The 17,340-nt window shown below is 40.0% G+C and overlaps 1 protein-coding gene across 2 annotated transcripts in view; it reads left to right on the top strand.

Annotated features, from left to right (window-relative positions):
* Positions 1-16,142, top strand: part of OLFM3 (olfactomedin 3) — a 204,002-nt gene extending 187,860 nt beyond the window's left edge. For both annotated transcript variants that reach the window (XM_087930267.1, XM_026700128.2), the window contains exons 5-6: positions 11,306-11,412; positions 14,741-16,142. In XM_087930267.1, the coding sequence (XP_087786393.1) occupies positions 11,306-11,412; positions 14,741-15,418 (785 nt within the window). In that variant the 3' untranslated portion in view covers positions 15,419-16,142. The remainder of the gene's footprint in view (positions 1-11,305; positions 11,413-14,740) is intronic.
* Positions 16,143-17,340: the final 1,198 nt, after the last annotated feature.

The following is a 17,340-nucleotide window of genomic DNA, read 5'->3' as shown; positions in this document are numbered from 1 at the left end:
AAGCATGCATTAAGGGCATCCCCCTAAACCATCCTCATTCTCATTTGCCCAATACTAGCTTTGAAAGAGTGCCTTTTTTTTTCTTATTTACAAAGGTTGCCCATTTCTGAACACAGAATATATCCGGTACACTAGAGAATGTAGTTGAGTACCACAAATTGTGTTAAATAAGGAGTGGAAAAAAAATAATGGATGAAAATATTAAATTATATTCATCCAAAAAGGCAAATGCAAATAATCTGAAGTAACTGGATGGAAAACAGTTGGACAAAGGGGAACTCAAAAACCATCATCCTTCAGTTCTGGCAACAAAATCATGAACAGTACCTTTAATCAGTAAGGGAAACTAGCAGCGTTAGCCATACCAATCCTTTACAGACTTCTGAATGTTAAACTGAATTGTAAACTCTGGATACCAATACAGAAACGTTATACTGTAATATTTTCCCCTTCATGTTTTTTTCCTAAAGATAAGGTAGTAAATTGGAAATATATTGAGTAGGACCTTTAGTTTTAGTTATCTTTTCAATAATACACCCTTGACATATCTGAAACCAGATGTAGATTAAGGATTATAGTTAAATGAACGGAAAGGGTAATAATCTATGCATGTGGATTTCCTTTTGAGAGTCTCTTGTCATCACTAGAAATACTTAATCGCTTGCCATTTCATTGATGAAAAATATACAAAAGTGACTGAGGTTTAAGAGGAAACATTCATGGCATTCTATTAGGAATGATGAAACTTTCCCTGAAGGAATTTATAGGGTATAAATTGCGCAGAATTGATGGAATAAAATGTATGTGATCTAAGCATGTCTACATATTTTTTTAAAAATGCAAGCAGGATTTGTCTCTGGGTGTGTAATGGCCAGCATGTGCTAGTTATTCTGGGTGAAAATGTTGCACCCAGAAATTGAAACCAGACAACGCTGTATGAGCCTTTGAAAAATTAAGCATCGAAGTTCATTCTTCTGATGCTCTTCTTTGTGATGGTCAAATAGCCACTCATATCTAGATAGATCGCAATGAGACAGGAACAACAGATGGGATCGGTTACTTCCTTCAATATTCTTGCACTGTCTGGTAGAAACGTGTGCAGGACTTTTCCTTCTTTAGCTGGAGAATAAAACACAGATCTGCTATGTGCTTTGAGACTAAGTTGGCACTTAAACTGATCCCAAAGCTCAGACACAGCCCCTGTGAAGGCCTGCCAACCATCTCCACTGCTGCAGGAAATGTATTTGGCAATCAGGTCACTTCACATACCAAATTATATCCCTAATGGACAGAGGTAGTGGAGACATTTGTCTCACTGACAGTCCTTGACTATAAAAATAGTGGCGAGAGGCGCTTATTAGAAACTGCAAAGGTGCATTATCAGTAAATGCCAGAACACATTCTTAGTTTCTAACGTTTGCAGTTCATCTCAGAAGGTGATGGTTTTGTTGTACATTACTTCTGGAAGCACTAGAGACAGCAGTTTAGCAGTCTTCTAGAAGAACTGAGACATCATTGTCATCCTTAGTGAGACCAGATCTCTCCTCAGTGGCATTTCTTCAATACAATAATTCAAAAAGACAGGCTATTTCAGATAAAGGCAAATTTATTGTACTTGCTTATAATTTATGTATTATTTATTCATTCATTATTTAAGAATTATAAGGCTGCCCAACTACTCCCAGTTATTCCAGGTGACATACAAAAATAAAACCACAATACAAAATACCAGAAACCCACATCCTCCCTGGCAACAACAGTAAAACCAACCATTTGATGGGTTCCATGTCACCAGGGAGGGATTTCTACCAGTTCTGTCCAACTCTGTAGAACCGGTAGCTCTGAAGAGCAGCAGACATAGAACCGGTTCTATGTCTGCTGATGTTTTTTGCCCACCCAGGCGAATTTATTTCCTGTTTATTTCCTGTTTTTTCAACTTCAACTTTTATTTCCTGTTTTTTCAACTTTATTTCCTGTTTTTTCAACTTCAACTGCCGTGCGAGGCACAGCTGCAGTTTAAAAAGCAGGAAAAAAGTGCTTTTTGAATAGCTGCTTCCCTGCATGCAGCGTGCTGATGACGATTTTCAGGCGCGCGAGCGCAGCATGCAGGGAAACACATCGTAAATCACCGAACTGGTAGTTAACCCTGACGGATTCCACCCCTGAAAATCACCCTGGGGTCTCCAGGGCCATCCCTTCAGGGCTTTTTGAAAGAGTTTCAATGAAGGATCAATCTTATTTATGCTGGGATGATGTTCCACAGGCAGGGAGGGTTGAAAAGTCATCGCCATCCTAAGCATACCCATGTGCTGGGAATCTGTTGGAGATCTCCATGTTGCAGTCTGAATTTATGGAGACCTAACCTGAGCTCTAAATGCATTTGCCCCCTAATGGGATTTTCCCATGTATTTTATTACAAAACAGATAAGGCAGGCTCGAAGTCACCGCACTCCTAAGCATACCAGTGCACTCCAAATTCATTGGTGATATCCATTTTGCTCTCTAAATTCATCGAGACCTAACTTTAACCCTAAATGGATTTGTTCCCCAATGGATTTTCCAAAGTATTTTAGCAGGATATGTAGTTAAGGCAGGCTAGAAAAGTCAGTGCCCTGCTAAGCATACCCAGGTGCTCCAAATGGCAATGTGTCCATTTTCCTCTCTGAATTCATGGGGACTAACTCTAACCCTAAGTGGATTTGCGCACAATTATATTTTTCAAGGTATTTTCGTTAAACTTCAGACTGTTATTTTCTAATCTACCACAAATTGTTTTGAATTTTATTTCTGCATTTTAGATAATTTTGTTTCTTTTTAACCATTTAGTCCTGTCCAACTTGGGTGAGTTCATAGGGAAGTGCTTTCCAGTCAAGCAAAGCTTCTTTTAATTGTTTTATTTTAGGTGATTAGCTATCCCTATTTATGTCACCTCAAATCTACTCAGCATTCCTTTCAGCTTTTCATCCAGGTTGTTATAAAAAATATTGAAGGCTACAGGACTCAATCTTTTGATGCCTCACTGATTCTTACCTCCAGTTATTGATCAGAGTTACCCTATGGTAAGATGACAGCCAATAAATTTAATAAATAAATTACAGTTTTTCTAGTCTGGTTTTTAAGCTGGCTATCTAACCAGTTCATTACCACACCATCCAGCTCATAGTTTAATTAACTTAGTAATCAGACTTTAATGACATATCTTGTCAATTTCTTTCTGAAGGTAAGATTTATTGATGGAACTGTTCTGGAAATTCAGAGACGGTTTCTTCTATGGGACATGAAAAATAATGTCTCGCATGTGTCTAGTTTTTCATTATTATTGTCTTCCTCTGGGTTTATTCCTGAGTCTTTTCCTTGTGGTGAGATACTTCTTCTGTCAGACCCTGTTGACTCCTTTGTTGGTTTAATGAAGCTTATTCTTCCCTTATGTGCTGAACTGTGACTGCTGCAGCCGCTTTCTTTTTTAACCAAACATCAGTACAAACTCAGACTTGCTTAGAAAGATCTATCAGATGGATATCAGACAGGGACCCAAACAAACCATAATCACAGCAAGCCTGTCCACATCCATTCATCAGGTTCACGGGTTAGCTAAGCACATACTGTCAACTTAGACAGTATGCCAAACATGATTATCCTATGAGCTTGCTCCGTGAAAACTGGCACTCTAATAACGCCATTTTAAAGGATCTTCCTTTAGGTTTGCTGTATGGATTTTTGAAGTTGGCTTTCTAATGTGATGCTAATGATCATCATTTTTCACAGGCACAGGTGCATTGTTCTACTTGAAATATGCCACATTATTCAGAGTGCAGAAAAAGAGTTTGAAAAAATTCTTATCTCAAGTCTCGATAAGAAAAAAAGAATAACAATAGGTCAAAGTAGTTTAAATTAACATTCTTAACTTCTTCACTTTTTCATTCATGCAGTTGATTTTCAGTTTCAGTTTCATTCATTTTATGTAAACAACCCATATCATTTAACTGCTTTGATAACAGATTATTCATTTCTGCAGTCAGTCAATATCTGATCAGTACTCATTTATTTTGGACATATTTCCTCTTTTTTTGCAATGCATACTTTTCCAGAATCCTACTCCTACTGTCTTCAAATTGTTTTTCTTATTTCTTTGGACATACACAGCACTTATTTCCATAACAAAGTAGGCAGAATGCTTCTTTGGAAAACATTTATTCCTTGAAGCAGACCATATATAACTACTCTACATTTCTACTCACATTTGGATGTATTAAAATTGTTCCATTCATTTTTTTCCCATTTTTAATTATAACATGTACTATTTTTTTCTCTGTTCTAGTTTTTTAATCATTTATATATATTTCTACAAATCACTTAAGTTCTCAGTTAGTAGCATGGTGTCATCTATATGTGCATATACATAGGGATCCTCAAAGAGCAGGCTTCTAATGTCACCATAATAATTTTATATTCATTTTCCCATAAATATGTTAAACAGGGGATAGATAACAAACATATTTGCCTTACTTCATGCTCATTCTGAACTATTTGATAATATAATGTAATAACATAATATAGTATAATATGACATACTAAATATAAATGTGTGTGTGTGTATGTAATATTCCATGATTTTTCATATGCTTTACTTCTTCTACAGACAGCTATGGTTGTATCACAGTCAACAAGCTACTTTCAACTTCGTATTTATGCAAACCATTACATTATTTAAACCTGTTATTGTGTTCTTTATGCAATGAAGTTTCATTCCTGCATTCACACATTTCTCAGTCACCTGCTAGAGGGCAAAACTGGCCTCTCGTGTTACCACAAACATTCCTTATATATTTTCCACAAATGCATCAAATAACCATGGGGGCAACAAACAGCTTTCTCTTACTCCTTGTTCAACCTTGAACCATATACTTAGCACTTCATTGTTCTATACATACTTTACTTACATTGTATATTGCTTTCGTTATAGACAACAAACAAGCCAGCGTATTTGTACAAAATATTCCATTATTTTCACTTGGTGGTATGTGTTCCCTAAATTAACGCACACAAGAACCCGTTGTTGTTGTTGTTGTTGTTTTTAGATATGAAGATTTTTGGGACACAGGAGTAAAAAAGAAAAAAATGTTGCTGTGTGCCTTGATTGAAAATGTTTCCAACCTTGATTAGGCCTCACATAGTCCCCAAAGTAGCCAAGATTGTGCTACATGAGGGACTGAGATCACAGTTGGGCTTTCAGTGGTATACAGAAGTCCGTACTCTAGTAAGTAGGCTGAACCAGGACAAAGAAGTATTTGATGTAAAATAAAATATTATAAAATAATATAAAATTAAATTATAAAATAAAATAATAAAAATCAAAATGGAGGTCCCTATTGTTGATCCCCCTTATTCCTTTTTCCAACTTTAAATGACAAGTGGATGGCACTCTGGGATTTGGGATTGAATTCCACATATTTGGAAAGGCTGCATGCGGATTATTGTTGTTGTTGTTAAATGTATTATGCTCCCCACCTCACTTTATAAAGTGATTCTAGCCAGTTGTGCAATTTGGTTTAGAAACTCTAATGCTAAGGCCAAGAGAGAAATGTAACTATATTAATTAAACAGAACCTTATTTAGGAAACTAGAATCATTGGATTTAAAGCAAAGCTGAAAAACTGAACCAGGAGCCGTGATGAACTTTATTCTGTGGTCATCCCATGTACAGTTGTATCTTTACTTAAAGCTGACACGGCATCCAATTAGTCCACTTAATTCCTCAGAATCTGTAGCTGAAACTGCACACTCTGGAAATGGAGTTAATGCCGAAGTTAATAGCTCACTCTCTTCCTCTGCCTATCCCACCTCATTTGGGACCTCAAAGGGCAAGGCTATAAGGCCAGCATGCTAGAAGTTTGTCTGTTTCTACATTGCTTCACTGGCTGCCATTTGAAGGGAAACTTTTAGAGCAAACCTATCTCAGGGCCCCTTTTGCAATGCTACACATTTCTGGAAAGAGATGTGAAGATACTTACAATTCCATGACATTTGCTTCCTGCCTACATCATTTTTAATTTCAAGGAATATTTAGTTCCAACTTATTTCCTACCTATATGGTCTGGCAATGAATGGGACGTCTTAAGGCAAATTATTGGAGCATTTCTCTCATCATAAGTAAATGGCTGATTGAGAGTCTGTTCAGTTTGGTTTAGTGGTTAAGGTGCCAACTTAGAAACCAGGGGACTATGAGTTCTAGTCCTGCCTTAGGCATGAAAGCCTAAAAATAATGAGGTATAAGCAAATGAAAAAATAATCACAACCTATCCCTTGCTTTAAAAAATATGCAGCAAACTTCCAAGAACACATCCATTTATCATGTTTCAGGACTATGCCATATTTATAAACATTTTTTAAAAAGTTCATTGTCTCCCGATTTCACTTCCATCTGCAATGTAAAAGCAAGACCTCTGTATTTATGTCAAGATATTCATTTGAAAAGTAGTTTAATGCATTTTAAAGGTGTCTTTTAAACAATAATTATATACACACACATGCAGTACATGCAGAAGATTTAAAAATTAATTGGTAATAAATTACAATTGGCAAATTGGCCCTATTTTTGTTCAATCTGTATGGAAATTCTTAAAAATCCAATTTGAATGTAGCAAAAAGCGCTGTCAGAAATGAATCCTGGACATGAATCTAAATGTATATATTTCTCACTGCTAAATAAATCCAATTAAGCTGGATATTTTATTCCCTTTGAATGGAATTTGTCAAATGTGTGGAGTAAATAAGGGAAAAGCAATAATGTAAAGCAGACTGGGGAAATATTTGTTTAATTATCTTATTCAATTTCTATAACTATCCAGCTCAATCCAATTGATTCTGGGCAGCAAACAGTATCACACAATAATTTAAATTAAAATAGAAAAACAGAAGAATATTGCCTTATTTAATGCCCAAAGCAGGCAACTTCATGTCAACCAATTGTTAGCCGACAAGGCCTTTTCACATTTCACTCAAAGGTGGTATTCAGCAGGTTCTGACCAGTTCTGGAGAACCAGTAGTGGAAATTTTGAGTAGTTCGGAGAACCGGCAAATACCACCTCTAGCTGGCCCCACCCCCATCTATGCTCTGCCTCCCGAGTCCCAGCTTTTGTTGCCCTGCACAGGAGAACAGAGCTGGAAAGCAGGTTAGTGGGCTGGGGAGGGAATGGGGATTTTGCAGTAACCTTCCCCCAGGAGTGGGGACGGAATGGAGATTTTACAGTATCCTTCCCCTGCCACGCCCACCAAACCACGCCCACAGAACCGGTAATAAAAAAATTTGAATCCCACCACTGATTTCACTAGTCACACATTATTAACAAGAAACATAGCATTCCCTTTAAAAAAAAAGATTCAAAATCCAGATCTCTGTAGTTAATCTTAGAGATCTCAGATGAAGACAAATCAATTTTTGATGCTGTATTCTGTTCTTATGCTTCTACAACTGTAACGCTTGTGTTATATTTTCATTTACATCCAGTAGGTTGGCTATGTTTCTGATAGGGATAACTCTGTTTTCCAACTGATTGCCCAGAGGTCATCTCACTTTAGTTATAGATCTCTTACAAGTGACAGACTATAAGACTTGTCGAACAACGAATGCGGAACTGGAATGCAGTAATAGATAGGCAACAAAGTGGGGAAGTCAGTCGAAGAAGGACATTACATTTACTCTGAATATTAAATTAACAAAAAATAAATAGTATCTGGTCACTATGGGGCATTTTTGCCAAAAACTGAAAGTAAAAGTCAATTTTTGCCAAAAACTTCACTGATCTTGGTCACATGACCATTGGAAATGGCCGCAAATGCAGGCCAATTGCTGAATGTCCAAAATAAAATCACATGACTTGGGGGGGGGCATCAGAACTTCAGAATAAGGTCCTAAGTAACTTTTGCATGGTCCACTGTAATTTAAAATAGTCACTGTGGAATTGGTTATAAGTCGAGGACTGTACCTCTATTCCCTCAGTATTCCCTCTGATACTGTATACAGAATTTGCTTTATATATACTAACTATTGAACTTGGAAGGATATTATATGCTTTCTCCTGGAAAGATTATTTGATCCACTCATTAGGAGAAATGCTAAATTGCAGGGTATCTTCTATATTTAGCATAACTTTGTGTCTTGAAAGTAAATCTGCTATAGAATGCAATTCAAAGTAGAAACCATTCCTTCATTCCACACCCCAAATGTATGTTTCAGTATGCATAGCATCCATTTTTCAATTTTACAGCATATCTAAATTAGAACAGGCTTTTTAATAAGATAAATTGAATTTAATGTGGCACATCATCTTATTCCATGATTTTTTGGTGTGTTGACCATGGTTCTTGATTTCATATTTGGCTTAGAGCTCAATAGCCATTTCTAATCTTTTAAAATTAAATAATACATTAGGTTATTCGTTATTAAATAATGGTGTAATAGAAAACCATAATCTGAATATTTTGAAATTCCTTATTTATTCATTTGTGTCTATCCCTTTTCTTGTCTTTTTATATCTATTTGTATATCATCTTTAAAGTGTCCAATTAAAGAGGGGGGAAATAAAGCCAAAAAACTAAGATTGCTATACAAGCCTTCTACTTGGAGAATCCATGCATTCGGGTGTGATAAAGCCGCACAAGAGCATAAACCTACATTTTCTTTTCTTTCTTTAAAATATTTATATCTTGTAAGGATGCACAAGGTTTCCAACAGCAAGGGAAAACCATTATACATGATTAAACTGCAGTAAACAAGGCAACACATTACCAAGTTTCAGTATAATAGGAAAGGTTAATCACACCAAACTTGATTGCAGGAAATATGACTTCAGCAACAGAGTAGTCAATGTCTGGAATCTGACTACTGACTCTGTGGTTGACTCTGTGTACCTGACTCTGTGGTTTCTTCCCCAAACCCCCAAAACTTTAACCTTAGACTGTCTACTATTGACCTCACCCCTTTCCTAAGAGGTCTGTAGGGGGCATGCATAAGCGCACCAACATACCTACTGTCCCTGTCCTATTGTTTCTTTTATTTTTTTTATTTTTTCTTATATGTATCCATGTATTCATAACTATGTTTTTACTTATACCTGTTATCTTGTAAACAATTGACATACATACATATATACATACATACATACATAAAATAAAATAAAATAAAATAAAATAAAATAAAATAAAATAAAATAAAATAAAATAAAATAAAATAAATCTCTAGCAATACATCACACCAACAGGGGATGATTCTAAAGGTCAGGATTATGCAATCAAGGGCGGAGTCAAAAAAAACACAAGATGGCAGCTGCAATTCCAAAATCAAAGCTCCCCTCTTTGTACATATATTCCTCTTTTTAAAAAAAACTAATCATAATAAATCTCCCACTCCTGCTCCATTCCTCTTTGCATAACGTGTAGAAGCAGAGCAGCAGAAGACTTTAGGTCAGAGTACCCCAACCTTTCCGCCTTTGTGGACCGGCGGGGGGGGCAGAGGGGATGGTTACCCAAGTAGGCAAGCGCAGCTCCATTTGCACAAGCGGCAGGCAACCGCAACTCATGCAAATGGAGCGCACACGCTCGCCCACTGCTTGCACAAGTGGGGATGTGCAAGTGCTCACCCACCACTTTGGGAAACTCAGTTTTGAACAGCTCATGGCCCAGTAGTGGACCATGGGCCGGGAATTTGCAGGGTCCTGTTATAGGTATTTTCCTTGCATCTTTGTTGCAGAAAGGTCAATTTTTTAAAAAAAACCCTGCTTCTTGTAGGGTTTACATTATAATTTTGTGTTTCCTGCTCAAAATGGAAGAAAAACACCTCTCTGATTTTTTTTTTTTTTACAATTTAATGTAGTAGGCTGAAAGGGGTGATAAAGAGACCACAGTTTACTATGTTCTTTAAATATGGGTAGTCTTCATTGTATAATCATTTGTTAGTAACCATTCAAAGCTACAACAGTACTGTAAAACAGTGACTTACAATTGGTTTTCACACTTATAAACTCCATACATGATCAAAATCCAGGCGCTTTGAAACTAGCATATATTTATGATAGTTGCACAGTCCTAGGGTCATGTGATCACCATTTGTAACCTTCCCAGCTGGCTTCCAACAAGAAAAGTCAGTAGGAGATGCCCAAGGGTGGAATACAAAAATCCCAACAACCAGTTCTCTGCCCAGTTGCTGGGTGGGGGTGGCCATGGTGGGAGTGGCCTACTGGAACTTTGGGGAGGGCCATTTTTTTCCTTCCCCAGGGTCCAAAGTCCTCCCTCAGGCCTCTGGGAGGGCGAAAATGGTCTCCCCCAGGCTCCAGAGGCCCTCCAGAAGCCGGAAACAGGCCCATTTCTGGACTTCCAGAACTTCCAGAAGGGCTGTTTTTCACCCTCCCAGAGCCTCTGCGCAGACCCTGCACTTATCTGAATCCAAAATGGGCCGTGTGAAGACTCCAGGGAGGGGAAGGGAGGGGTGGGCAGGCCAGCCTGTCGATTCAACTACCGGTTCAGGAAACCGGATGTAAATTTAACATCCAGTTCACCTGAACTGGCCCAAACCGGCTAAATCCCACCCCTGGAGACACCAGACCTACTTAATGACTGCATCACTCACTTAAGAACAGCAGCGATTTGCTTAAAAACTGTCAATATATTCATGAACTGGAATAGAGCTTGGTAACAAGGTCAGCCAATGAATAGGCATAGCAACTAAGTCAGTCATTGAGGATAGCTTGGAAACTGAAACCAGAAATAGCCTAGGCGTGGCTCTATATGTTAAACTCTGCAGCTCTGAAGCTATGTTGAGCTCTGAGTCTGTCTATTGAAGATGAAACTAACTTGCTTGCTTGCTGAAGACTGGAGCTCTGCTCTGAACTTGCAACATGTTTCTGTTTGAGTTTGCTCCATGTTGGAGAAATCTAGAACTGGTTTGCAAAATCTACTTATGTTTATAAAGATGTGAAATGAAGCAACAGCCGTCTGTGTTTATTTTTCTGGCCCTGAGTTATCTCTGCGAAACTCTCAATAAAAACCATGGAAAATGTCATAAAATGAGGCACAATGTGTTTAACAACTGCCTCACTTAGCCACGGAAATCTGGGGCTCAGTTGTGGTCTTAAGTCAAGGACTACCTGTAAACAGTCCTTTGCTTTCTTAGAGAAGCTGAACAAGCTGTTGCTTTGTATGGGGCAAAATGCGAGTGGAAGGTCCTTTAAAGGAAAACTGATTTCTTCATCCATCCCCACTTCCACCAGGAAGATGGATATGTTGTGATTTTTTTTCTTCTTATTTTCAGCCTGCGGCAAATTGATGAAAATCACTGGTCCTATTACAGTCAAGACATCTGGAACCCGGTTTGGAGCTTGGATGACAGATCCATTAGCATCTGAGAAAAACAACAGAGTAGGTGGCTTATATTCTCTCTTGCTGGGAGCCATGAAGGAATTCTTCTGGTTGATTTATTATCCCTGAAATTCTAAATAGAATGAATGGCAGCATGAAAGTGTTTTAAATAAATAGGCAAATAAGCTTGTCTTAAACTTTAATGTCTGCTATACTTAAAGTTTATTCTGACTAGCGACGATTCCCCAAAGGCTCCGGCAAACGCTAGTTACAGAAATCCGTTTGACTGGAGATGAACTAGGACCATCTGCATGCAAAGCATGCTTTGTACATCTAATCTCGTTTTCCTTCCCAGTGCAGCTTGATTGCCAGAAAGAAGTAAATCTTTTTCGGTATCTGTAAGTCTAGCAAATGGGGTGCAGTTCTCACATCCATAATCATCATGCCAAATGGAAATGGAAATCTTGATTGAAGGGGACAGATGAGAGGGGCTCCTTATTTTAACTTTGGAATGCTAAAGTAGGATCGGCAGGAAAACATTGCACTATATTCTCACCTTTTCATCGACGTGGACCCGTTCAGTAGAAAAGCCAGTCATGACGTCCTCGATGACACATCATGAATTCAGTCAGTCCACCTCTCCTTCTGTCCAGGGGTGGGCTGCTGGGGATTCGCAGGGGTTCAGAAGAGCCCCTAGTGAAGATTCTGTGTGCAGTTGGAGAACCCCCAAATCCCCTCCCAGGAGTCCCCACACAGCCTGTTTTGGATCCAGGAAAGTGCAGGGAGCACGTGGAGGCTCGAGGAGGGTGAAAAACGGGTCTGCTGGAAGTTCGGGAAGGCTGAAAATGGGCCAGTTTCCGGCTTCCAGAGAGCCTTTGGAACCCTCCTGGAGGCTTGAGAAAAGCCTCCGGACCCAGGAGAAGGCAACCCGCCCCCCCCTATGATGCAGGAGGCAGACTAGACTACTCCCACCATGGCCATGCCACCCAGCAACTGGGCAGAGAACCTGTTGCTAAAGTTTTTGAAGCCCACCCCTGTTTCTGTCTCTTCATTGTCTGTTCCAGCTGACATTTATGGACGTCCTGTGATGTTCAGTCCTTACTACCGTGTTTCTCATATAATAAAGCAGGGTCTTTTTTTTTTTTTTTGAGTCCCCAAAAAACAGCTAGGACGTCTTTTCGGGGGTGAATTAATTTCTTCCCCCCCCCCCTGCACACCCTTGCCTAAGGAGCCCCGCAGGCCGCTACGCCTCGCCACTAGCCACTCCTAATGGCCAATCATGGTGGAGCATGGAGGGCTCCCTACCCCCGCCAAGCACCTTTGCTGCAAACCCAGGTCCGTGGGCAGGCAGTGGGGATGTCCACTGGCAGCGTTTCAGCTGCTTCTCAGGCTTCCATAGCTTCCACAGTTCCCACCAGTGCTGGTGCCTCTCTCACCAGCACCATCTCCAACAACAGCATCTGAGTCGCTCCCACTTTTCCCCTGTCCCCCTAACAACAGGGAAACAAACATTTTGAGGTACCTGGGAGCGCCACGGGCTGCGTTTTGGTTTAATCCCGAGCGGCTAGGTGGGCGTAAGAAGAGCTGAGCGAGCGTCTCTGCTGCTGCTACCCTTGGTGCTCCAGCCTCAGGCTCTGCAAGTTTCCAAAAGTCCCAGTGCACAGCCTGTTCCTGCATTCCAAGCGCGACCAGGCCGAGCTGCAGCTGTCCCTCTCTCGCCAGCTCCGTCTCCAACAACAGCGGCAGCAGCGGCGGGAACCATGGAAGCGTTTCAGCCACTTCTCGGGTGGGGAAGCCGCCTCTGTAACTTCCACAGTTCCTGCCGCTGTTGTTGGAGACAGCACAGGCGAGAGAGGGACAGCTGCAGCTTGGCCTGGGTGGGCTTGGAATGCAGGAATGGGCTGCACACCAGGACTTTTGGAAACTTGCAGAGCCCGAGGCTGGAGCACCAAGGGTAGCAGCAGCAGAGATGCTCACTCGGCTCTTCTCACACCCACCCAGTCGCTCGAGATTAAACCAAAACACAGCACACAGTGCTCCCAGGTACCTCGAAATGTTTTTTTCCTGTTGTTACGGGGATGGGGGGAAAGCGGGAGCGACTCAAATGCTGTTGTTGGAGACAGCGCTGGCAAAAGATGCGCCAGCACCGGTGGGAACCATGGAAGCTACGGAGGCCTGCGAAACAGCTGAAACGCCGACACCGCCTGCCTGCTGACCCGGATCTGCAGCAAAGGCATTTGGTGGGGGTAGGGAGCCCTCCACGCTCCACCATGATCGGCTGTTAGGAGCGGCTGATGGCGAGGCATAACTGCCCATGGGGTGCTCCTAATGGCAAGTTCCCCGCCTTCCCCCCCAATTTCGCATGTTTTAAAATAGCCCTAAATTTGGGGGGGGAGGCTTAATTTCATTTTATGCCTAGAAAACATGCTGGGTCTTCCTATTGTGGGGGGTATTGTTGGAGAAACACAGTACCTCATTTTCAGCAAAGAGAACTTACTTTAGCATTTTACATTTTTTTTCACTGCTCTAAACCTTAGAACTCCCGCAAATGTTTGAGGGTGGATGGATTATTTTTGTGTGTGTATGTGTGTGTGTGTGTGTGTGTGTGTGTGTATTGGGGGCCCAATTGGCAAAATAAAGCTCAGGACCAGTATTGGTTGGAAACATGCAGAAGAGGACTTCATCCTGCAGTGGATAGACAATGGCTAAAATGGTAATGGTGATGGTGATGATATATGTATACATTATTCTACTTTTTTTGGCACTCACAACCCAAATTCACTATGGAAGGGAAGTATTCTTCCAGTTCAGCCTGTTTATTTAAAACACCGTGCCTACCATTATTGCTACTAAACAGCTAAATGACTTGTGTAAGGCAGGGGTGTCAAACTCACGTTGTCACGGCGGCGTCACGTGGCGTATTGGGACTTTTCCCTTCTTCACTAAACCGGGCATCGGTGTGGCCAACGCGTGACGCATCCAGCCCGCAGGCTGGGAGTTTGACAGTCCTGGTGTAAGGTATCTTCTTGGTAGGTTTACATAACACAAAGAGAGGAATTTACAACTTTCATATTATTTAAACAAAAGGTCAGGCTTACCGCAAAATGAATAAAGCAAATGGATATTGTAGCCTAGATGATGTTGCAGCATTAAAATCCTGAATGTTAACCCATTGTTTTCATATTTATGGAGGGGCAAATCTATTCTTTTTTGCAACCCTTCTTGAACAACATTTGGTAACTTTTTGCATCCATTCTTGGACATGTGGCTTTCTTTTGCTATTGGAAGTAAGTCAAAATATGGGTGGCAGGGAGATAGGTAATATATGTATTTTAAAATAGTGTATTGATTTGATTTACCAAAGTACGTGTTTTCTTCTCACTTTCAGGTCTGGTATATGGACAGTTATACCAACAACAAAATTGTCCGTGAATACAAATCCATAGCAGATTTTGTCAGTGGTGCAGAGTCCAGGACATACAACCTCCCTTTCAAATGGGCAGGAACTAATCATGTCGTCTACAATGGGTCTCTCTATTTCAACAAATATCAGAGCAACATCATCATCAAGTATAGTTTTGATACTGGGCAGGTGCTTGCTCAGCGTAGCCTGGAGTATGCTGGCTTTCACAACGTCTATCCCTACACCTGGGGTGGCTTCTCTGATATTGATCTGATGGCCGACGAGATAGGTTTGTGGGCTGTCTACGCAACCAATCAGAATGCAGGCAACATTGTCATCAGTCAGCTGAATCAGGATACCTTAGAAGTGATGAAAACCTGGAGCACCGGGTACCCCAAACGAAGTGCCGGGGAGTCTTTCATGATCTGTGGCACCTTGTATGTGACCAATTCCCACTTAACCGGAGCCAAGGTTTACTATTCGTACTCGACAAAAACCTCCACATATGAATACACAGACATACCTTTTCACAATCAGTATTTCCATATATCAATGCTTGACTACAATGCCAGAGATAGAGCTCTCTATGCCTGGAATAATGGGCACCAGGTCCTATTCAACGTCACCCTTTTCCACATTATTAAAACAGAGGATGACACATAGATGTCAACATGACTTTTGGCCACCAAGAAAGAGTGTCATTGTGCCGAACTCAAAAGCATCCTGCTGGGTTTCTTTTCTTTTTTTTTTTTTCTTTCTCAGTAAAAATTAATGGAGGAGGATTTTTTCTACAATGTAATGTATTCTGAATATGGCAAAGTCTTTCTTTTAAAAATGACCTAGTTCATTGTACAGGTATCTTTCTAAGCAGTATACAAAGCCTGCTGTGACTTTGTCATGGAAAGTACTAAATGCTTATTTCAGTGGGAAAGACATTGTTTTAAGAAAAACAAACAAACAAAAATAATGATCTGCCTTATATTAGAATCAGAGACTAATGGTGGTGTAAAACTGCATGAATGTCTTTTTCTACCATCATCATTTTTTTAAAAAAAATAATTCGCTCAACGTTAAAGTATATTTGGGCAATCATCTAAGGGAAAATTGAGAAGAATTATTTGGGGCAAGGGTGTGAATTTTTAAAAGCAGTGTTCCAAATTTAACTGTGTATGGATTGGATTACTTTATGGGTAGAAAAAGTAAAAATCCCATTGGCTATCACACAATTTCAGATGCGGTGCTGTACAGTCTGTTTTTAATCTCTTGCAAGCAGTTTCTCAATGATCTGTATTTATACCATTGTGTCCGCCATTGTGTACCTGTATCTCTTCACTTCTGTGAAAGTTAATTATTTTTTATAAAATACAGTTGAAATTTAATCATAAAACCTGATTATGGCCCATTCTTTTAATGCTGTAGTTCAGAGAATTCAGTCTTCAATTTCAGAATCAAAAACTTTGATTGTGCCTTGTGCCAGTTGTGGTCCTAGCATTTCCCAAAGCTAACTTGGCTCAAATAACTTCATTATCAGGATTTCTTGCTTGGTATGTCAACAATGGCCACATGACCATGGAGATGTCTTCAGACAGCTCTGGCTCTTCGGCTTTGTAATGGAAATGAGCACTGCCCCCTAGAGCCAGAAACGACTAACACGTATGTGCGAGGGGAACCTTTCCCTATGTCAACAATATTTGCGACCAAGCTGCTATGAAAATTTTTATAAATTCTGGGCTAGCCTGGCACAATTAGTTTTATATCTAATTCAAACAGGGTATTGCTTGTGTGCATCCAGTGCCACTCTCAACACAAGTAGAAGTCCTATGAGCAGTATTTCATTTTAAAATGCCTGCTTCATGTGTCATAAAAAGGTATTGACCTGCCAGCATTTCATACGGGATATGGCACCAACTTTCAAAAATATGGCACCAATTTAGGAATGAGGTTGAACATAACAACAGGATGTTTCTGGAAGCGAAACTGGCTGACTCCCAGCCATGAGAAAAGTGATATGTCTGGCTCCAATTTTGCAACTTGCAGCATAGGACGAATTGTTGACTACATTCAACATTCAACTCTTGGAAAACCCAAGAGTTACAGCCTAGCAAAAGCAGTCTTAGAACTTGTATTCAGTAGCTATTCATCTTCTTGATCTGCCTGAGTAAAAAGCCCCGAAACAAAGATTTCTGATATTGAAATTAGTTATATTCTGTCATTTTAACATAGATCTAGATGGATTAGTCTAGGAAAATGGTAAATGGTACTCTTGTTCCAACTCTATGGTGCTGGAGCAATACATCCCCTATGAGCTCCAAAGACGCTTCTCATGACATCTTCCATGCTTCCTGGCCCATATTATTTATTTTGGGGTGGGAATTGGTACTTGTTTTTGTTTTAATTTAAACATGTATTAAGTGGGAATCTGCAAAGCGTTGCATTAGTCTAGGAATAGCCCTGAGCCTGTTGTAAATTTCAAAGACATTCTGAGAAAACTTCCCTTTTCATCTCCAGAAAATATAATCAATATTAAGAACTTATCACAGTCTCTTAATATAAAATAAAATATCTCTTCATTCCACATCTTACCA

This window comes from Pseudonaja textilis, chromosome 3, assembly GCF_049901715.1.
Source record: "Pseudonaja textilis isolate UNSWEBS1 chromosome 3, rPseTex1.2, whole genome shotgun sequence".
Lineage (NCBI taxonomy): Eukaryota > Metazoa > Chordata > Lepidosauria > Squamata > Elapidae > Pseudonaja > Pseudonaja textilis.
Note: the sequence above shows the minus strand (reverse complement) of the source record. Positions and strands in the feature narration are given on the sequence as shown.